This window comes from Saimiri boliviensis, chromosome X (genome assembly GCF_048565385.1).
Source record: "Saimiri boliviensis isolate mSaiBol1 chromosome X, mSaiBol1.pri, whole genome shotgun sequence".
Lineage (NCBI taxonomy): Eukaryota > Metazoa > Chordata > Mammalia > Primates > Cebidae > Saimiri > Saimiri boliviensis.
In genome coordinates this window covers 101,741,202-101,764,086 of record NC_133470.1, presented here as the reverse complement: position 1 = coordinate 101,764,086, position 22,885 = coordinate 101,741,202, and the positions used below count along the sequence as shown (strand labels likewise).

At 42.9% G+C, this 22,885-nt stretch overlaps 2 protein-coding genes across 2 annotated transcripts; one reads left to right on the top strand and one right to left on the bottom strand.

Moving 5' to 3' along the window:
• Nucleotides 1-98: 98 nt before the first annotated feature.
• Nucleotides 99-10,667, bottom strand: CT55 (cancer/testis antigen 55). Its single transcript, XM_039464130.2, has 6 exons — nucleotides 10,574-10,667; nucleotides 9,102-9,286; nucleotides 3,559-3,694; nucleotides 1,314-1,426; nucleotides 433-620; nucleotides 99-141 (listed from the first exon to the last, which is right to left on the bottom strand). The coding sequence occupies exons 1-6, from the start codon at nucleotides 10,665-10,667 to the stop codon at nucleotides 99-101; spliced, it is 759 nt and encodes a 252-aa protein (XP_039320064.1).
• A 940-nt stretch (nucleotides 10,668-11,607) lies between these two features.
• LOC120361811 (cancer/testis antigen 55-like) lies at nucleotides 11,608-22,169 on the top strand. Its single transcript, XM_074392136.1, has 6 exons — nucleotides 11,608-11,701; nucleotides 12,989-13,173; nucleotides 18,574-18,709; nucleotides 20,842-20,954; nucleotides 21,648-21,835; nucleotides 22,127-22,169. Exons 1-6 carry the CDS (start codon nucleotides 11,608-11,610, stop codon nucleotides 22,167-22,169), a joined length of 759 nt encoding a protein of 252 aa, XP_074248237.1.
• Nucleotides 22,170-22,885: the final 716 nt, after the last annotated feature.

Here is a 22,885-nt window from a genome sequence, read left to right as displayed (position 1 = left end):
GACTCAAAACTGAAGTCAAGTTGTAACTTCAAATCATGCCTTTAACATGCTGTCCCTGCCGCCTTTTCCGTTAACTGCTTTGACTCTGACATTTCCTTTCAGGCCGTCCCAGGCAGGCCTCCATCATCCTGGGATCCGGGGCTGGTGATAGAAAACACGGAATTCAAATTTAGAGGCAGCGTTCATGTTAATTAAGAACTCCTTTCCTCCAGTGACTAGCAAGCTAATTTAGCATGCTTCTTACTTGATAAGGCACTTCCCTAAGCTGGGTTCGGGGTCCCATTGAAGTAGCCAGTATCTCAATTAGATTTGCCAGGAAAGTCATATGTAAAATCCCGTTTAGGCTTACTAAGCTAAACTTTTCAGTTAAACCAGCGCCTTTACTGCTCATAGGAGGAAAGATAAACAGAGAATAGAAATGCTCGTCATTACGATTTTCGCGCTGGGCTGATGGAAACCGCTCTCCAGATATAGCAGAAGTGACTGCTCTCCACCATGACCACATCGACGGTATCAAATAGTTGAGGTTGGTATCCATGAGGAAGTTTCACAGAATCCAAGGTGAAAAAGATATTATTATCTATCACCCCGTTTCTTCCATGGACGCTAGTAATGCAGACCTGTGAGTATACATAACAGAAATGATGGTGAAAAAGCCCGACAATCACTCTAACCAGCTGTGCACCTCCTCACTGTGGGTCCTGCATGAGTGAAGGTCACTTCGATGCAAATCGATGATTCCCAACCTCGTTGGCCCACTGCTAACACCAGGGGTGTTTTGCACGAATACCCACGCCCACGCTCCACCTCAGACTAACGAAATCAGGCTCTCCTGGGATGAGGCCTGGGTCTCTAACGAGAAATCCTGCTCTAAATATGACAAAAATACGTCCGTTGCCCTCTATTGCCCTGAATGTCCTGCTCATATTCAGGCTCCAATACCCAAATCATTCTCAGCATTTACTGGTAAGCTCAAGTCCCACAACACACTCCGTTCATTCTTTCCCTACAGTTTCCTGGCAAATTCTTTTTCTTCCACCGGTTGTTGGAAGATTCTGATAACATTTGGGTGTCAAGTAAAATGCACAATTTAGAACTTAATCATGTGCTTGCTCTACATAATTTTCTAATTATTTCCTTTGGGAAGTCCTACCTTTTCAATAAAAAAAAAGTGGCTCCTTTGTTGGCAAAGAATGTATGTCTCCCAATTTTCTGGAATTCCCATTACACCCAACAGAATCCTGGGCACGAAAATTATCACCAAAGGAAGGGTTAGCAGAAACTGATGACGGGAGCAACAGGAAAGAAATTACCTCTTCCGCACAAGCCCAACGGGTGGGCTTCGCAGAGATTGCCTTGATGTTTGAGATGCCTGGCTCACTGGAATATTCAACTTCTAACCAGTCGCCCTCATAAGGCACCAGATCTAAAACAGCCATGGAGAGATGTGAGTGTCATGATCTCTTAACTAAGTCATGTTGTATTTCACACGTTACTTTGATAGTGTAATACTTTAAGTCAGTTCTGCTAGATCTAAAGTCCATTTTGTGCATATTTAAACACACACATTGTAAATCTCCAAGTCCGAAAAGAAGTTTGTAATCCTTAGGCCTTGATTCTCCTCTGCTGATATAACAAAGTCAAGTGGAGGAAAGTGTGAACCGTGCATCACAGCCAATCTAAGGGTGCGGCACGGGATTTACTGCACAACTGTGGGTGTTCACATCTCCTTAGTGAGAGGCAGTCAAACATGGAGGTAAGAGCACAGGTTTGAACCTGGTTACGTGTGTCCGAATCTTGACGGTGCCACTCACTCAGTTTGCAACCTTGGCCAAGGTGCTTAATCTCTCTGTGCCTCGTTTTCTTCAACCATAAAATGAGAAGCATGACAAATTGCCTTCGTGATGCAGAGTTGAATTAAGTGTGAGTGGGAATTAATTGCCGTGTGTGATACACACAGAATCATCGCTGGCTGCATAGTAACCACGAAATAACTGCTGATTTGTAGTAGTAGTAGCAGTACCACTAAGAAATGTTGTTACTTTCAGAACGGACAATTTCCCCTGGTGCTCTGTTCAGCTGATGAACTCTTAAGTATGTGCCTTACATGTTACAGTTAAGACCATGAGTTTCAAACTGAAGTTTACAGTAAGTTAAAAGTGAGTCACAGGGTAACAAATGTAAATGGAAGAATCTGGAGCAAATGGAAATCTCAACTGCAAGTGGCACAGTAAATTGCCACAGTGACTCCAGAAAACCAGCAATATCAACAAAGTGAAACATTTCTTCACCTTAGGACTCAGCATTGTAGAATGACACAAGCACAGTGTTAGACCTTTCTCTCTCTCTCTCTCTCTCTCTCTCTCTCTCTCTCTCTGTATCTGTTAATTTACATACATTGCCTTTGTGTGGGTTTACCATTTATCTATGTTCTGATAGCTCAAAAATGTATATGCCTCCAGCTCTAACCAACCTCACGTTGAGTTATCCATATGCTTACACCAATCTAACGTGTGAAAAGCTGAGTTGTTGGTATTCTCCGTATTCACCACCTTTTGTTTGCCTCAGTCGTCTACATCACAAACTGGCAACTCCACCCTCACCACTGCTCAAACCAAAAACTTGGGAGGTACCCTGGACTCATCTTTCTTCCACACCAAAGAGCTAATCCATTACCTCCTGCGTTCTTCTCTAGCTTCAGAATATATCCAGAGTCCACTCAATCCTCAGGTCCTCCACTTCTATACTTTCATTCACATGTCCAACAACTTTCACCGGGAATGTTACAACGCTTTCCTGACTGATTTCCTGGCTCCATCCTTCCCCTCATAGTCTCGTCTCCACAGAGTCAACATCTTAAAACAAAATTCAGGCCAGAGTCCTGCTTTTGCACCCAAGAAAACAAACTAGCAAGCTGCCTGGGGAAGCAGAGCTAACCTCCCCTTTTATACCCAAGCTGTACCACAGCTGCAGTAGACAAAAATAGAAAAAAAATAAATAAAGGGTTTCTTTTGGTATAAGCTAAATATTAGAACATATCTGCTGATTACAGAGAAAGTTCAACTCCACCCCACTCCCCACCGCTCCCCCACACCCAGCACATGCACACAGCCACAAGGCGCTATCTCTAGTTCTACGTTTGAAGCATTTGAAGTGTATGCTTTTAAAATTTGGTACTCTACCCTGTCACAGAAACTTCCCTAGTAACCAACCACAGAAATGATCCCTGCAAGTATAGTCTTGTAAGGGTATTAAAAATAGTGTCTCTGCGTACTTGTAGGATTGTGTTCTTGATTAGAAATTACATTCTTATGTGAATTAAAAATATATCCAGACACACTGAGGGCACTGAACAAATGAACACACAACAGACAGCAGCAGATAGTTTATAATCCTGCCTATTTGCCCTGTATTGTACATAATTTCAGTTGGAAGGGTCTACCTCTAATGTTGAAGAGCCATTGACCGAAGCCAAGTACAGTGTAAAAGTTGTTCTAGGACTAAAATCCTCTCAAAAAATTAAGAATTGCATCATGTATCTCAAAACGTAAATCATACCTTCAGAAATAATGTCTAGGGAGAAATAAATGTCGTCACTAATATGAACAGTATCCTCACTTATAGAAGCGATACATCCAACTAAAAGCTTGGTTCCTGCGTCTGACGGTCCAGTATCATAAGGCACAATGTCCACCTGTAAGATTCAGGAAAGAGGTACTTCAAAAATAATACAAATTTAAACATGGGAACTGACATGAGTAAAACACCGGTATCCAAAAATATTTTCGACAACCATCTTAAACACTGATGAGTATATTTCATGCTGTAAATGGACCATAGACTTGAGATGGTGGTAAAAATCATGTGTGTGCTTCATGAATTGTGAAATGTATCCCAAAACATTAATTGCATACCCAAGTTTAATGCCCGTGTACCATGAGAACATGAGATTAGAAACATACCATCCTTCGCCTGTAGGAATTCACAGTGACATGACAGTAAAGCAGACCGATATCTAGTCATAAACAGGTTGCAATGAAGGATGTAAAACTAGTTCAAAGACGGATTTGTGAATTTTCTAGAGGGAGAACATTTCAGACAGGGAGGAAGTAGGGACATTGCTTGGGGGAAGTCAGATGTGTGCTGGGTTGTGAAAGAAGACAGAGGTGTAACCTGGTAAATGGGTAGAGGAGCAGGGAGACAGACAGGAAAAGCGACACAAGTTAGGAGCCTAGGGAGCAAAACCCTAACTTCGAGATCCAGGCCCAAGAGACAGAAGCACAAAATGAAGTTGGAACAATAACCTCAACTGGGAAAGGTTCAAAAATCCAAGTCAAATTAGGGTTTTCATTTACCTACAATAGAGAGGCGTACAACCTTTTTCCTTATTGAAAGTGTAATAGTCCTCATTTTATAATCCTTAAAACTTACAAATAATGCAAGTTCATTGTAATAAAAGTAGAAGAAAAAAAAAAACACCAGATAAGCAGACAGCAAAAGGCGGTTATCCCACAATCCATATTCCATTACCAAGAGACCACCAGGAACTATATTTTGGGAGTAACACTGATCGTGATGTTTTTGTCTGTGCACATACACGTACGTATACACACACACACACACACACACACACACACACACACATGCCTGTTTTAAAAGCAAATTAACATTGCATTCAGTATTAAAGGATCACATTAAATGAACACAAAAGTTTTTAAATAACAAGGGAGGACAGAAAGAGTCACAGGGAATCCCAAATAATGGATGTGCCGTAATTTCCTAACCCAATTCCACATAATTAGACATTTCGCTTGTGTCCTAACATTTGGACTACTTGCCTGACTTAACTATAGGATAAACTCCTAGGGTTGAAATTTGTTGTTCAAAGATTTCTGATGGAAACTTGAACCACTAAGTTGAAAATAATTTTTCATGGTTCTAAAAACAGCCTAGTTTGTTGCTATTCTCATTTCTTAACTGGCGTCTTTCCAGCTGTCAATACCAATCTGATGTTTATTTTCCCCATTTTCCCCTCACTTGCTGTCACGAAGGAATGAGGCACCAGCCTCCTGTCCACATATCAACCACCACTTCTGTCAGTATCCAAGTGGATGACCCACAGCACCCTCGGACCTCTCTGTTCCTTGACTTCATCCACACCAACTCACAGACATACTGCAGACGAAAGCTTTGCCCAAGTTTCATGGATCCCAACTCTGTTTCTTATGCCTTGCGAATATCACCAACACAACAGCAGGCACAGATAGATTCAAATGTGTGCGATAATGCATTGTGTGACAGAAGTGGCATTTCAGTGCAATAGGGGCAAAGTGGATTATCCAGTTAATGTGGAGGGACAACTGAGTAGCCAGTAGTGAAACAAGACACGGAGCCTTCTCTGAGTCCCGCACCCAGAAAGCAAACCCAGGCTGGCTGTTACGTTTGGATGTAGATAAACGAATGACTTTCAGAAGAAAATGTAAGCGAATACTTGTGTAAATTAAGTATTACAATTAGCCTAAGGATACTTCCTGAACCCAGAAGCCATATGGACAAAATGGACATATTTATAGTATGTAAAAATTAAAGAGATGGAGGAGGAGGGGAGCAACATGGAGAAACGGGACTGTCCAGAGATCGTCCTCCTGCAGAAACATCAATGTGGAAACCTATCCTTGTATGAAAACACCTTCACTTGAGAGAAGGAAACCAGGTGAGAGACCACGGTACCCAGCTACAGCGTGATAATAAGAAAAGATGCATTGAAGAGGGCAGTAGGGAAAGTTTTACATTACCCCATCACCCCTTCCCCAACCTTCCACAGCACAGCGTGGAGAGAGATACCATCCACCCGGGGAAGACAGACAGTAGCAGGCACAGGACAGTGCCTGGGAACCCAGTACCAGGCCTGTCACGCCATACGCCGTCACTTGACAGACGTCCATGGCCCCTGACTCCGAGATGGTACTTGTGGACCAAGTCTCTAGACCCACCCTGGCACCAGACAGGAAGCCACCGCCACGGCAAAACAAACTCAATACCTGGCCCACATCTCTGCCGAGTGATTCCAGTGGCCTTATGCTCAGAACAGTCTTCAGCAACAGGGAGTCCTCAGTGAATAGAGGCTTGGATTCCAGTCTCGCAAGGCACCAGCCTCAATAGCTAAGGGAGTGCACGCCATTGCAGCATCTGTCGCTGTGTCCCTGGGATTAGGAAGCCCCCTAGTGCTTCAATAGCTGCAGTGTTCACAAGCATAAGGACCAAAAGAGACCTATATAGAGTTTTTGGATAGGCTTAGTGCTAAAGCATGTTCCCAAAAAGCTAGACTGCAAAGACTGAAATAAATACCTACTCCTTCAATACGCAGATATAAACACATGACCACAAAGATCAAGAACAATCAGGAAACCATGACATCATCAAACTGACAAAACAAGGCGCCAGTAATTGACCCTAGAGAAATAGGAATGTATGAGTTGTTTAACAAATAATTCAAAATATCTATTTTCAGCATGCTCTGTGAACCTCAAAAACAATTACAGAGAAATGATTCAGAATTTACCAGCGTAATTTGAGAGAAAGATTGAAAGAATTAAAAAAAAACAAAAAACAAAAAACAAATTCTGAGGTTGAAAAATACAATGAAGGAAGTACACGATAGAGAACATCGACAGGACAATTGATGGAGCAAAATAAAGAATCTGTAAACTTGGAGACAGGTTCATTGAAAATATACAGTCAGAGGAGACGAAAGCAAAAGGAAGGACATGGAATGAAAAAAGAAACTCTGGATTTCTAGGACAATATCAAAAGAGCAATAGTATGAGTCATTCACATTCAAGAGGGAGGAGAGATTGATAAAGAGGTAGAAAGACTATTTAAAAGACAATAATGGAGAGCCATCCAAACCCAGAGAAAGTTACAAACATCTAGGTACTGGAAGACCAAAGTTCTGCATTCAGATACAATTCAAATAAGACTACCCCATGACATACTGGGGCTGGGTGCGGTGGCTCACGCCTGTAATCCCAGAACTTTGGGAGGCCAAGGTGAGTGGGTCACCTGAGGTCCGGAGTTCGAGACCAGCCTGACCAACATGGAGAAACCCCGTCTCTACTAAAAGTACAAAATTAGCCGGGCATGGTGGCACATGTGTGTAATCCCAGCTACTCGGGAGGCTGAGGCAGGAGAATCGCTTGAACCCGGAAGGCAGAGACTGCGGTGAGCCCAGATCGCGCCATTGCACTCCAGCCTGGGCAACAGGAGCGAAACTCCGTCTTAAAACAAAACAAAACAAACAAACAAACAAACAAACAAACAAACAAACAAAAGACCTATTGTAATCAAACCGTCAAAGACGAAAGAGAAAGAAAGAACCCCGGGAGCAGCAGCAGCAAGAGGAAAGGAGCGAATCACATATAAGGCAGTTCCAATATGCCTACCAGAAGGCTTCTCAGCAGAAGCGTAACAGGCCAGGAGAGAGTGGGACGACATATTCAAAGAGCTGAGGGGGAGAAAAAAAAAAAAAAAAAAAAAAAAAAATCTCTAACCAAGAATAATGGACCCGGAAGTGAAGGGGAGATAAAGACTTCTACAGAGAAATCACAGCTGAGAAACTTCCTCACCACCACAACTGTCTTACAAGAAATGCTAAGGAGAGTTCTTCTAGCTGACATAAGGGATGCTAATGAGTAATGCAAAAGCATCCGAAGGTGTAAAACTCACTAGTAAAAGTAACTACACAAATTCAGAATACTCTAAAAAGGTAACGGTGGTGTCCAGATCACTTATATCTTTCATGTAACAGTTAAAGAACTGAACTGGTAAAAATAAAATAAGTACAATAGTTTGTTAAGGGATATGAAACATTAAAAAGTTGTAAAGTGTAAAATAGAAAACTCAAAATCCAGGGGTGGAGTTAAATGGTAGAGTGTTTGTATTCCGTGACCAAAGTTATCAGTAAAATAAACTGTCGTGATTACGTTTTTGTAAGCCTCATGCTAACCACAAAGGAAAAAAAAAAAAAAAACCCTGTAATAGACACATTTAAAAAATCAAGAAAACAAAACATACTAATAGAGAAAAATCTCTTATCCATCAAGGAAGACAGTAAAAGAGGAAGAAAGGAAGCAATTACCTGCAAACTAAGTAGAAAACAATTATGTAAATGACAACATTCCCAACTAAAATACGCAGAGTAGCTGAATGGATTAAACAACAACAACAACAACACAACTGTGAGAGACCCACTTCTCCCTAAAAGACATTGTAAACTGAAAGTGAAGGCATGAAAAAAGTTATTCTTCCATGTAAAGGGAAACCAAAAGAGAGCAGGAGCAGCTCAACTGATTTCAAATAAAATAGACTTTAAACCACAACCTGTAAAAAGAGACCAAGAAGATCATTACATAATGATGAAGGGGTCAATTCATCAAGGGGATATAATGATTTCCGTAAATATGCACCCAACATAGCAGCACCTAAATATATGAAGCAAATATGAAGGTCTAATTCTAATTAGGTCTAATCTAATTTGTAGATTTTTTTAATAGGAAAGTTTGTTTATGGGAGCCCTTGTAGTATTTCCTCTGATACCATCTTTTTTCTTTGCTTTATGTCTTTCATTCTTTTACAGCCTTATTGAGATATAAGTCACATAATCCGGAAAATGTTATTGAATTGTACCCTTGAAGAGAGTTTTGTGGTTTGTGAATTATACCTGCATGAAGCTCTTTTTAAAATGTTTACAAGGCACATGGTTTGACATAGCAATTCCATCGCTATGAATGCACACTACAGAAAATGCTTTTTGTCCCTGATAAAGGAAGTTGCAGGATTATATAGAGTACAATGATTGTTATTGTTGCCCATATTGTTTAAAGACTAGAAGAATAGGTAAGTAATTTTTATGTTTTAAAGCAGAAATCACTGCAAATATTAGAACAGAAGAACCTACAGCTTCAGAGGAGTGGGGCTTAAATTGCAGTCTACATCCACTCTACGGGTCACAGTAGAGATGTTGGATTAATGCAAGAAAAGAAAGATGGAGAAAGAAAGCCCATTGGGATAAGACACAATCCCCAAACTCATGCACATCTCACCTTGATTGCTCGCAATCCATAAAGTGTTTTATCTTCTTCCACAACCGCATTAACTCTCTGTCCAACTTTTAGAGGCTCACTGCCAGTCACAACATCACAACTGAAGTAGATCGACTCATCAATCACGCCATAATCACCACAGAAACTTGTGACAACTCCCTGCACAGTTTTCAACTGGGGCTCACCTACAAGATAAAGAAACAAAGGTCACATTATTAGCCTCAAATGCAAACACCTACTACAAATAAGACTTATGTCCACCATCTGCATAAGCCTGGGCAGAGCAGTTTTTTAAATGTCTCTGACCTTGTTTTCATCTGTCAATCCACAACAATCACAATTTCACCTGATAGGGTTGTTGTGGGTTTTCTCTAAGTTAAAAAAAATTTTTTTTTAATTTTTAAAAAATTTTAATTTTTAATTAATTTTTAATTTTTTGAGCAGAGTCTGACTCTGTCGCCCAGGCTGGAGTTCAGTGGCATGATCTCGGCTCACGGTAACCTCTGCCTCCCGGTTCTCATGTCTCAGCCACCCGAGTAGCTGGGATTACAGGTGCGTGCTACCACGCCCGGCTAATTTTTGCACTTTTAGTAGAGACGGGGTTTCGCCATGTTGACCAAGCTGGTCTCGAACTCCTGGCCTCAAGTGATCCACCCCCCCCCGGGACTCCCAAAGAGCTGGGATTACAGGCATGAGCCACCGCACCCGGCTTGTGAATATTAACTGACACATGCACATCAACTGTCGAGAGCTGTGAGTGCTTTGCACAAGACAGTGCCAACGTTACCTGTTATCACCTTATCTACATATGAGAGTCTGTAAGCTTCTGCTCCTGTTATATCCCCTCATCGTTGTCACCAACATGAGTAGCACCACCTGTAGACACTTAACCATCTCAGCAGACAAAGCACTAAAAGATATCTGGAGATTGAAGGCTAGTCCCAAAGGGCATCCAAATGGGCTTCTCCTTCTCCTTCTTTAATTAATTCTACACAAGCCTAGCTGATAAGCAATATTTAGGGATCTGACTTCTGCAGTCCGCCCGCACAACGGGTTCTCTGCCCTCCTCTGCCCTCCAACGGGATCAGATATGCATGAGGCGTCCACTTGGCTTCAAATTACACTCCCGTTTGGGATATAAGCCTAAATTCATTCGCGAATTAGGGAGTTTCTCATCTACTGGAAATATAAATAAGCATGTGCTACACGACGTGGGGGAAAAGCACAGGCGGTACAGCCCCCCAAGGTCTTCTCTGTCAACACCTTCCCGCTTTAGATGGGCAGGAGAGTTTGGGGGCTGGCTCTCAGGGGCTTGTTGGGGACTCGGGACACCTCTCCATACACGCACAGAAGATGGAGCTGCCATCAATTGCTGTCCCCGCCCCCGTCGCCACAGCCTCATTCCAGGGGTGAGGCAAACCCCTATTGGGAGGCTTCTAGGGTGGGAGACAGGGGGACACACAGAGGAATACCTTGTGGGAGACCCTGCTGCTGTGGACCCTGCTGCTCTGCGGGGTCCGCCCTTCTCCGGAAGAGGGCTAAAGCAAATCTCAGAAGCCTGAGCATCGTCCTCGTTGTCACCACCGGCCCGAGCACCACTTGTGACAGATGAAGCACGAGGCCTCCTCAGTAAGGGAAGCTCTCAGGGCACAGCGTCTCCTCAGGGACTCGCCTCCCGCTTCTCCTCCTCCAGCCTCTGTGGGATGGGACCCAGCCGTTAGTGAGCCCCCCTCAGGAGAGACAGGGACGCCGCAGCCACCCAAGGAGCCAGCAGGTGCCCCTCTGGCTCCTCCCTCTGAGCAGGCGCTTGTCAGGGCCTGTCTCAACCACTGTCCAGCCAATGGGTGTGCAGTGGGTGGGCGGGCAGGTTTCCTGTGGCCAATAAGAGGTAGTGGGCGGGAACATTGTGGTTCCTCCCATCAAGCCTCATGCACCTTTAGGATGACCTGAGGAAAATGGCTTGTGTTATAGGGCTCTTCTGTGGGGTTCCCTGAGAGGATGGGTACCTGAAACACCAGCTGTGCAACCAAAAATCCTGCTCTTGCCCTTGTATTCCTGGTGATTAGCATAAGGACTGACCACTCAGTGGATATCCCCTGAGTATACCCAGAACCCAAGCCCCCAAGGCCATCCTAAAGGCGCATGAGGCTTGATGGGAGGAACCACAATGTTCCCGCCCACTACCTCTTATTGGCCACAGGAAACCTGCCCGCCCACCCACTGCACACCCATTGGCTGGACAGTGGTTGAGACAGGCCCTGACAAGCGCCTGCTCAGAGGGAGGAGCCAGAGGGGCACCTGCTGGCTCCTTGGGTGGCTGCGGCGTCCCTGTCTCTCCTGAGGGGGGCTCACTAACGGCTGGGTCCCATCCCACAGAGGCTGGAGGAGGAGAAGCGGGAGGCGAGTCCCTGAGGAGACGCTGTGCCCTGAGAGCTTCCCTTACTGAGGAGGCCTCGTGCTTCATCTGTCACAAGTGGTGCTCGGGCCGGTGGTGACAACGAGGACGATGCTCAGGCTTCTGAGATTTGCTTTAGCCCTCTTCCGGAGAAGGGCGGACCCCGCAGAGCAGCAGGGTCCACAGCAGCAGGGTCTCCCACAAGGTATTCCTCTGTGTGTCCCCCTGTCTCCCACCCTAGAAGCCTCCCAATAGGGGTTCGCCTCACCCCTGGAATGAGGCTGTGGCGACGGGGGCGGGGACAGCAATTGATGGCAGCTCCATCTTCTGTGCGTGTATGGAGAGGTGTCCCGAGTCCCCAACAAGCCCCTGAGAGCCAGCCCCCAAACTCTCCTGCCCATCTAAAGCGGGAAGGTGTTGACAGAGAAGACCTTGGGGGGCTGTACCGCCTGTGCTTTTCCCCCACGTCGTGTAGCACATGCTTATTTATATTTCCAGTAGATGAGAAACTCCCTAATTCGCGAATGAATTTAGGCTTATATCCCAAACGGGAGTGTAATTTGAAGCCAAGTGGACGCCTCATGCATATCTGATCCCGTTGGAGGGCAGAGGAGGGCAGAGAACCCGTTGTGCGGGCGGACTGCAGAAGTCAGATCCCTAAATATTGCTTATCAGCTAGGCTTGTGTAGAATTAATTAAAGAAGGAGAAGGAGAAGCCCATTTGGATGCCCTTTGGGACTAGCCTTCAATCTCCAGATATCTTTTAGTGCTTTGTCTGCTGAGATGGTTAAGTGTCTACAGGTGGTGCTACTCATGTTGGTGACAACGATGAGGGGATATAACAGGAGCAGAAGCTTACAGACTCTCATATGTAGATAAGGTGATAACAGGTAACGTTGGCACTGTCTTGTGCAAAGCACTCACAGCTCTCGACAGTTGATGTGCATGTGTCAGTTAATATTCACAAGCCGGGTGCGGTGGCTCATGCCTGTAATCCCAGCTCTTTGGGAGTCCCGGGGGGGGGTGGATCACTTGAGGCCAGGAGTTCGAGACCAGCTTGGTCAACATGGCGAAACCCCGTCTCTACTAAAAGTGCAAAAATTAGCCGGGCGTGGTAGCACGCACCTGTAATCCCAGCTACTCGGGTGGCTGAGACATGAGAACCGGGAGGCAGAGGTTACCGTGAGCCGAGATCATGCCACTGAACTCCAGCCTGGGCGACAGAGTCAGACTCTGCTCAAAAAATTAAAAATTAATTAAAAATTAAAATTTTTTAAAAATTAAAAAAAAATTTTTTTTAACTTAGAGAAAACCCACAACAACCCTATCAGGTGAAATTGTGATTGTTGTGGATTGACAGATGAAAACAAGGTCAGAGACATTTAAAAAACTGCTCTGCCCAGGCTTATGCAGATGGTGGACATAAGTCTTATTTGTAGTAGGTGTTTGCATTTGAGGCTAATAATGTGACCTTTGTTTCTTTATCTTGTAGGTGAGCCCCAGTTGAAAACTGTGCAGGGAGTTGTCACAAGTTTCTGTGGTGATTATGGCGTGATTGATGAGTCGATCTACTTCAGTTGTGATGTTGTGACTGGCAGTGAGCCTCTAAAAGTTGGACAGAGAGTTAATGCGGTTGTGGAAGAAGATAAAACACTTTATGGATTGCGAGCAATCAAGGTGAGATGTGCATGAGTTTGGGGATTGTGTCTTATCCCAATGGGCTTTCTTTCTCCATCTTTCTTTTCTTGCATTAATCCAACATCTCTACTGTGACCCGTAGAGTGGATGTAGACTGCAATTTAAGCCCCACTCCTCTGAAGCTGTAGGTTCTTCTGTTCTAATATTTGCAGTGATTTCTGCTTTAAAACATAAAAATTACTTACCTATTCTTCTAGTCTTTAAACAATATGGGCAACAATAACAATCATTGTACTCTATATAATCCTGCAACTTCCTTTATCAGGGACAAAAAGCATTTTCTGTAGTGTGCATTCATAGCGATGGAATTGCTATGTCAAACCATGTGCCTTGTAAACATTTTAAAAAGAGCTTCATGCAGGTATAATTCACAAACCACAAAACTCTCTTCAAGGGTACAATTCAATAACATTTTCCGGATTATGTGACTTATATCTCAATAAGGCTGTAAAAGAATGAAAGACATAAAGCAAAGAAAAAAGATGGTATCAGAGGAAATACTACAAGGGCTCCCATAAACAAACTTTCCTATTAAAAAAATCTACAAATTAGATTAGACCTAATTAGAATTAGACCTTCATATTTGCTTCATATATTTAGGTGCTGCTATGTTGGGTGCATATTTACGGAAATCATTATATCCCCTTGATGAATTGACCCCTTCATCATTATGTAATGATCTTCTTGGTCTCTTTTTACAGGTTGTGGTTTAAAGTCTATTTTATTTGAAATCAGTTGAGCTGCTCCTGCTCTCTTTTGGTTTCCCTTTACATGGAAGAATAACTTTTTTCATGCCTTCACTTTCAGTTTACAATGTCTTTTAGGGAGAAGTGGGTCTCTCACAGTTGTGTTGTTGTTGTTGTTGTTTAATCCATTCAGCTACTCTGCGTATTTTAGTTGGGAATGTTGTCATTTACATAATTGTTTTCTACTTAGTTTGCAGGTAATTGCTTCCTTTCTTCCTCTTTTACTGTCTTCCTTGATGGATAAGAGATTTTTCTCTATTAGTATGTTTTGTTTTCTTGATTTTTTAAATGTGTCTATTACAGGGTTGTTGTTTTTTTTTTTTTCCTTTGTGGTTAGCATGAGGCTTACAAAAACGTAATCACGACAGTTTATTTTACTGATAACTTTGGTCACGGAATACAAACACTCTACCATTTAACTCCACCCCTGGATTTTGAGTTTTCTATTTTACACTTTACAACTTTTTAATGTTTCATATCCCTTAACAAACTATTGTACTTATTTTATTTTTACCAGTTCAGTTCTTTAACTGTTACATGAAAGATATAAGTGATCTGGACACCACCGTTACCTTTTTAGAGTATTCTGAATTTGTGTAGTTACTTTTACTAGTGAGTTTTACACCTTCGGATGCTTTTGCATTACTCATTAGCATCCCTTATGTCAGCTAGAAGAACTCTCCTTAGCATTTCTTGTAAGACAGTTGTGGTGGTGAGGAAGTTTCTCAGCTGTGATTTCTCTGTAGAAGTCTTTATCTCCCCTTCACTTCCGGGTCCATTATTCTTGGTTAGAGATTTTTTTTTTTTTTTTTTTTTTTTTTTTCCCCCTCAGCTCTTTGAATATGTCGTCCCACTCTCTCCTGGCCTGTTACGCTTCTGCTGAGAAGCCTTCTGGTAGGCATATTGGAACTGCCTTATATGTGATTCGCTCCTTTCCTCTTGCTGCTGCTGCTCCCGGGGTTCTTTCTTTCTCTTTCGTCTTTGACGGTTTGATTACAATAGGTCTTTTGTTTGTTTGTTTGTTTGTTTGTTTGTTTGTTTTGTTTTGTTTTAAGACGGAGTTTCGCTCCTGTTGCCCAGGCTGGAGTGCAATGGCGCGATCTGGGCTCACCGCAGTCTCTGCCTTCCGGGTTCAAGCGATTCTCCTGCCTCAGCCTCCCGAGTAGCTGGGATTACACACATGTGCCACCATGCCCGGCTAATTTTGTACTTTTAGTAGAGACGGGGTTTCTCCATGTTGGTCAGGCTGGTCTCGAACTCCGGACCTCAGGTGACCCACTCACCTTGGCCTCCCAAAGTTCTGGGATTACAGGCGTGAGCCACCGCACCCAGCCCCAGTATGTCATGGGGTAGTCTTATTTGAATTGTATCTGAATGCAGAACTTTGGTCTTCCAGTACCTAGATGTTTGTAACTTTCTCTGGGTTTGGATGGCTCTCCATTATTGTCTTTTAAATAGTCTTTCTACCTCTTTATCAATCTCTCCTCCCTCTTGAATGTGAATGACTCATACTATTGCTCTTTTGATATTGTCCTAGAAATCCAGAGTTTCTTTTTTCATTCCATGTCCTTCCTTTTACTTTCGTCTCCTCTGACTGTATATTTTCAATGAACCTGTCTCCAAGTTTACAGATTCTTTATTTTGCTCCATCAATTGTCCTGTCGATGTTCTCTATCGTGTACTTCCTTCATTGTATTTTTCAACCTCAGAATTTGTTTTTGTTTTTTTTTTAATTCTTTCAATCTTTCTCTCAAATTACGCTGGTAAATTCTGAATCATTTCTCTGTAATTGTTTTTGAGGTTCACAGAGCATGCTGAAAATAGATATTTTGAATTATTTGTTAAACAACTCATACATTCCTATTTCTCTAGGGTCAATTACTGGCGCCTTGTTTTGTCAGTTTGATGATGTCATGGTTTCCTGATTGTTCTTGATCTTTGTGGTCATGTGTTTATATCTGCGTATTGAAGGAGTAGGTATTTATTTCAGTCTTTGCAGTCTAGCTTTTTGGGAACATGCTTTAGCACTAAGCCTATCCAAAAACTCTATATAGGTCTCTTTTGGTCCTTATGCTTGTGAACACTGCAGCTATTGAAGCACTAGGGGGCTTCCTAATCCCAGGGACACAGCGACAGATGCTGCAATGGCGTGCACTCCCTTAGCTATTGAGGCTGGTGCCTTGTGAGACTGGAATCCAAGCCTCTATTCACTGAGGACTCCCTGTTGCTGAAGACTGTTCTGAGCATAAGGCCACTGGAATCACTCGGCAGAGATGTGGGCCAGGTATTGAGTTTGTTTTGCCGTGGCGGTGGCTTCCTGTCTGGTGCCAGGGTGGGTCTAGAGACTTGGTCCACAAGTACCATCTCGGAGTCAGGGGCCATGGACGCCTGTCAAGTGACGGCGTATGGCGTGACAGGCCTGGTACTGGGTTCCCAGGCACTGTCCTGTGCCTGCTACTGTCTGTCTTCCCCGGGTGGATGGTATCTCTCTCCACGCTGTGCTGTGGAAGGTTGGGGAAGGGGTGATAGGGGTAATGTAAAACTTTCCCTACTGCCCTCTTCAATGCATCTTTTCTTATTATCACGCTGTAGCTGGGTACCGTGGTCTCTCACCTGGTTTCCTTCTCTCAAGTGAAGGTGTTTTCATACAAGGATAGGTTTCCACATTGATGTTTCTGCAGGAGGACGATCTCTGGACAGTCCCGTTTCTCCATGTTGCTCCCCTCCTCCTCCATCTCTTTAATTTTTACATACTATAAATATGTCCATTTTGTCCATATGGCTTCTGGGTTCAGGAAGTATCCTTAGGCTAATTGTAATACTTAATTTACACAAGTATTCGCTTACATTTTCTTCTGAAAGTCATTCGTTTATCTACATCCAAACGTATCAGCCAGCCTGGGTTTGCTTTCTGGGTGCGGGACTCAGAGAAGGCTCCGCGTCTTGTTTCACTACTGGCTACTCAGTTGTCCCTCCACATTAACTGGATAATCCACTTTGCCCCTATTGCACTGAAATGCCACTTCTGTCACACAATGCATTATCGCACACATTTGAATCTATCTGTGCCTGCTGTTGTGTTGGTGATATTCGCAAGGCATAAGAAACAGAGTTGGGATCCATGAAACTTGGGCAAAGCTTTCGTCTGCAGTATGTCTGTGAGTTGGTGTGGATGGAGTCAAGGAACAGAGAGGTCCGAGGGTGCTGTGGGTCATCCACTTGGATACTGACAGAAGTGGTGGTTGATATGTGGACAGGAGGCTGGTGCCTCATTCCTTCGTGACAGCAAGTGAGGGGAAAATGGGGAAAATAAACATCAGATTGGTATTGACAGCTGGAAAGACGCCAGTTAAGAAATGAGAATAGCAACAAACTAGGCTGTTTTTAGAACCATGAAAAATTATTTTCAACTTAGTGGTTCAAGTTTCCATCAGAAATCTTTGAACAACAAATTTCAACCCTAGGAGTTTATCCTATAGTTAAGTCAGGCAAGTAGTCCAAATGTTAGGACACAAGCGAAATGTCTAATTATGTGGAATTGGGTTAGGAAATTACGGCACATCCATTATTTGGGATTCCCTGTGACTCTTTCTGTCCTCCCTTGTTATTTAAAAACTTTTGTGTTCATTTAATGTGATCCTTTAATACTGAATGCAATGTTAATTTGCTTTTAAAACAGACATGTGTGTGTGTGTGTGTGTGTGTGTGTGTGTGTGTGTGTATACGTACGTGTATGTGCACAGACAAAAACATCACGATCAGTGTTACTCTCAAAATATAGTTCCTGGTGGTCTCTTGGTAATGGAATATGGATTGTGGGATAACCGCCTTTTGCTGTCTGCTTATCTGGTGTTTTTTTTTTCTTCTACTTTTATTACAATGAACTTGCATTATTTGTAAGTTTTAAGGATTATAAAATGAGGACTATTACACTTTCAATAAGGAAAAAGGTTGTACGCCTCTCTATTGTAGGTAAATGAAAACCCTAATTTGACTTGGATTTTTGAACCTTTCCCAGTTGAGGTTATTGTTCCAACTTCATTTTGTGCTTCTGTCTCTTGGGCCTGGATCTCGAAGTTAGGGTTTTGCTCCCTAGGCTCCTAACTTGTGTCGCTTTTCCTGTCTGTCTCCCTGCTCCTCTACCCATTTACCAGGTTACACCTCTGTCTTCTTTCACAACCCAGCACACATCTGACTTCCCCCAAGCAATGTCCCTACTTCCTCCCTGTCTGAAATGTTCTCCCTCTAGAAAATTCACAAATCCGTCTTTGAACTAGTTTTACATCCTTCATTGCAACCTGTTTATGACTAGATATCGGTCTGCTTTACTGTCATGTCACTGTGAATTCCTACAGGCGAAGGATGGTATGTTTCTAATCTCATGTTCTCATGGTACACGGGCATTAAACTTGGGTATGCAATTAATGTTTTGGGATACATTTCACAATTCATGAAGCACACACATGATTTTTACCACCATCTCAAGTCTATGGTCCATTTACCGCATGAAATATACTCATCAGTGTTTAAGATGGTTGTCGAAAATATTTTTGGATACCGGTGTTTTACTCATGTCAGTTCCCATGTTTAAATTTGTATTATTTTTGAAGTACCTCTTTCCTGAATCTTACAGGTGGACATTGTGCCTTATGATACTGGACCGTCAGACGCAGGAACCAAACTTTTAGTTGGATGTATCGCTTCTATAAGTGAGGATACTGTTCATATTAGTGACGACATTTATTTCTCCCTAGACATTATTTCTGAAGGTATGATTTACGTTTTGAGATACATGATGCAATTCTTAATTTTTTGAGAGGATTTTAGTCCTAGAACAACTTTTACACTGTACTTGGCTTCGGTCAATGGCTTTCGACATTAGAGGTAGACCCTTCCAACTGAAATTATGTACAATACAGGGCAAATAGGCAGGATTATAAACTATCTGCTGCTGTCTATTGTGTGTTCATTTGTTCAGTGCCCTCAGTGTGTCTGGATATATTTTTAATTCACATAAGAATGTAATTTCTAATCAAGAACACAATCCTACAAGTACGCAGAGACACTATTTTTAATACCCTTACAAGACTATACTTGCAGGGATCATTTCTGTGGTTGGTTACTAGGGAAGTTTCTGTGACAGGGTAGAGTACCAAATTTTAAAAGCATACACTTCAAATGCTTCAAACGTAGAACTAGAGATAGCGCCTTGTGGCTGTGTGCATGTGCTGGGTGTGGGGGAGCGGTGGGGAGTGGGGTGGAGTTGAACTTTCTCTGTAATCAGCAGATATGTTCTAATATTTAGCTTATACCAAAAGAAACCCTTTATTTATTTTTTTTTCTATTTTTGTCTACTGCAGCTGTGGTACAGCTTGGGTATAAAAGGGGAGATTAGCTCTGCTTCCCCAGGCAGCTTGCTAGTTTGTTTTCTTGGGTGCAAAAGCAGGACTCTGGCCTGAATTTTGTTTTAAGATGTTGACTCTGTGGAGACGAGACTATGAGGGGAAGGATGGAGCCAGGAAATCAGTCAGGAAAGCGTTGTAACATTCCCGGTGAAAGTTGTTGGACATGTGAATGAAAGTATAGAAGTGGAGGACCTGAGGATTGAGTGGACTCTGGATATATTCTGAAGCTAGAGAAGAACGCAGGAGGTAATGGATTAGCTCTTTGGTGTGGAAGAAAGATGAGTCCAGGGTACCTCCCAAGTTTTTGGTTTGAGCAGTGGTGAGGGTGGAGTTGCCAGTTTGTGATGTAGACGACTGAGGCAAACAAAAGGTGGTGAATACGGAGAATACCAACAACTCAGCTTTTCACACGTTAGATTGGTGTAAGCATATGGATAACTCAACGTGAGGTTGGTTAGAGCTGGAGGCATATACATTTTTGAGCTATCAGAACATAGATAAATGGTAAACCCACACAAAGGCAATGTATGTAAATTAACAGATACAGAGAGAGAGAGAGAGAGAGAGAGAGAGAGAGAGAGAGAAAGGTCTAACACTGTGCTTGTGTCATTCTACAATGCTGAGTCCTAAGGTGAAGAAATGTTTCACTTTGTTGATATTGCTGGTTTTCTGGAGTCACTGTGGCAATTTACTGTGCCACTTGCAGTTGAGATTTCCATTTGCTCCAGATTCTTCCATTTACATTTGTTACCCTGTGACTCACTTTTAACTTACTGTAAACTTCAGTTTGAAACTCATGGTCTTAACTGTAACATGTAAGGCACATACTTAAGAGTTCATCAGCTGAACAGAGCACCAGGGGAAATTGTCCGTTCTGAAAGTAACAACATTTCTTAGTGGTACTGCTACTACTACTACAAATCAGCAGTTATTTCGTGGTTACTATGCAGCCAGCGATGATTCTGTGTGTATCACACACGGCAATTAATTCCCACTCACACTTAATTCAACTCTGCATCACGAAGGCAATTTGTCATGCTTCTCATTTTATGGTTGAAGAAAACGAGGCACAGAGAGATTAAGCACCTTGGCCAAGGTTGCAAACTGAGTGAGTGGCACCGTCAAGATTCGGACACACGTAACCAGGTTCAAACCTGTGCTCTTACCTCCATGTTTGACTGCCTCTCACTAAGGAGATGTGAACACCCACAGTTGTGCAGTAAATCCCGTGCCGCACCCTTAGATTGGCTGTGATGCACGGTTCACACTTTCCTCCACTTGACTTTGTTATATCAGCAGAGGAGAATCAAGGCCTAAGGATTACAAACTTCTTTTCGGACTTGGAGATTTACAATGTGTGTGTTTAAATATGCACAAAATGGACTTTAGATCTAGCAGAACTGACTTAAAGTATTACACTATCAAAGTAACGTGTGAAATACAACATGACTTAGTTAAGAGATCATGACACTCACATCTCTCCATGGCTGTTTTAGATCTGGTGCCTTATGAGGGCGACTGGTTAGAAGTTGAATATTCCAGTGAGCCAGGCATCTCAAACATCAAGGCAATCTCTGCGAAGCCCACCCGTTGGGCTTGTGCGGAAGAGGTAATTTCTTTCCTGTTGCTCCCGTCATCAGTTTCTGCTAACCCTTCCTTTGGTGATAATTTTCGTGCCCAGGATTCTGTTGGGTGTAATGGGAATTCCAGAAAATTGGGAGACATACATTCTTTGCCAACAAAGGAGCCACTTTTTTTTTATTGAAAAGGTAGGACTTCCCAAAGGAAATAATTAGAAAATTATGTAGAGCAAGCACATGATTAAGTTCTAAATTGTGCATTTTACTTGACACCCAAATGTTATCAGAATCTTCCAACAACCGGTGGAAGAAAAAGAATTTGCCAGGAAACTGTAGGGAAAGAATGAACGGAGTGTGTTGTGGGACTTGAGCTTACCAGTAAATGCTGAGAATGATTTGGGTATTGGAGCCTGAATATGAGCAGGACATTCAGGGCAATAGAGGGCAACGGACGTATTTTTGTCATATTTAGAGCAGGATTTCTCGTTAGAGACCCAGGCCTCATCCCAGGAGAGCCTGATTTCGTTAGTCTGAGGAGGAGCGTGGGCGTGGGTATTCGTGCAAAACACCCCTGGTGTTAGCAGTGGGCCAACGAGGTTGGGAATCATCGATTTGCATCGAAGTGACCTTCACTCATGCAGGACCCACAGTGAGGAGGTGCACAGCTGGTTAGAGTGATTGTCGGGCTTTTTCACCATCATTTCTGTTATGTATACTCACAGGTCTGCATTACTAGCGTCCATGGAAGAAACGGGGTGATAGATAATAATATCTTTTTCACCTTGGATTCTGTGAAACTTCCTCATGGATACCAACCTCAACTATTTGATACCGTCGATGTGGTCATGGTGGAGAGCAGTCACTTCTGCTATATCTGGAGAGCGGTTTCCATCAGCCCAGCGCGAAAATCGTAATGACGAGCATTTCTATTCTCTGTTTATCTTTCCTCCTATGAGCAGTAAAGGCGCTGGTTTAACTGAAAAGTTTAGCTTAGTAAGCCTAAACGGGATTTTACATATGACTTTCCTGGCAAATCTAATTGAGATACTGGCTACTTCAATGGGACCCCGAACCCAGCTTAGGGAAGTGCCTTATCAAGTAAGAAGCATGCTAAATTAGCTTGCTAGTCACTGGAGGAAAGGAGTTCTTAATTAACATGAACGCTGCCTCTAAATTTGAATTCCGTGTTTTCTATCACCAGCCCCGGATCCCAGGATGATGGAGGCCTGCCTGGGACGGCCTGAAAGGAAATGTCAGAGTCAAAGCAGTTAACGGAAAAGGCGGCAGGGACAGCATGTTAAAGGCATGATTTGAAGTTACAACTTGACTTCAGTTTTGAGTCACCCCTATGCTGTCTGTTTAACCTGTATTGTGCCATAGCCTCTTTCATCTTCTGTCGCCTACATAATTTGCGACGTTTATTGTTCCCTATGTTCCTTCTTCCCCATGCTAGAATGTAAACTCCACAATGGCAGGATGCCTTTTGGTCTGCTTTTTTTGTTTTGTTTTTGTTGTCTTTTATTTATTTATTTATTTGTTTGTTTGTTTGTTTGTTTGCTTGTTTATTTATTTATTTAAAGCATCACAAAGCACTTAGAAGAGTGCTTGACAGGCTCGAGGTGCAGATAAAATGTTATTAAGTTCAGTGACTGAATGATCGGACCAACAACGATGTTTAGCTGTGGTTCGTTCATCACTGGTTCGTTAGGAATAAAACTGTCGAGCAACGCATTACGTCCTCTGTTGATTTTTTTTAACAACACCAACAACCATAAAAAGCCGACTCCGCTGCACATGAGCCTCCGTGAGCCACCTTGTTGCAGGGGTGCAGCTCATGTGCAGACATGAAGAAAGATACAAACACAGAGCCCCTGGAAGGGCAGACAAGCTGCTTACCCACTGCGAAGGGTTATATAAAATCCCACAAGTACACCCCATGAAACTTCTTGCTTTCGTCTAG

Excerpts from the sequence above, each read along its gene's own strand:
- LOC120361811 (XM_074392136.1), top strand. The coding sequence starts at position 11,608 with ATGCTCAGGCTTCTGAGATTTGCTTTAGCCCTCTTCCGGAGAAGGGCG. Across the intron at positions 11,702-12,988 it reads GCAGCAGGGTCTCCCACAAG|GTGAGCCCCAGTTGAAAACT; the intron begins GTATTCCTCTGT and ends TTTATCTTGTAG. Across the intron at positions 21,836-22,126 it reads ATCAGCCCAGCGCGAAAATC|CCCCGGATCCCAGGATGATG; the intron begins GTAATGACGAGC and ends TTCTATCACCAG.
- CT55 (XM_039464130.2), bottom strand. The coding sequence starts at position 10,667 with ATGCTCAGGCTTCTGAGATTTGCTTTAGCCCTCTTCCGGAGAAGGGCG. Across the intron at positions 1,427-3,558 it reads CCTAGACATTATTTCTGAAG|ATCTGGTGCCTTATGAGGGC; the intron begins GTATGATTTACG and ends TGGCTGTTTTAG. Across the intron at positions 142-432 it reads ATCAGCCCAGCGCGAAAATC|CCCCGGATCCCAGGATGATG; the intron begins GTAATGACGAGC and ends TTCTATCACCAG.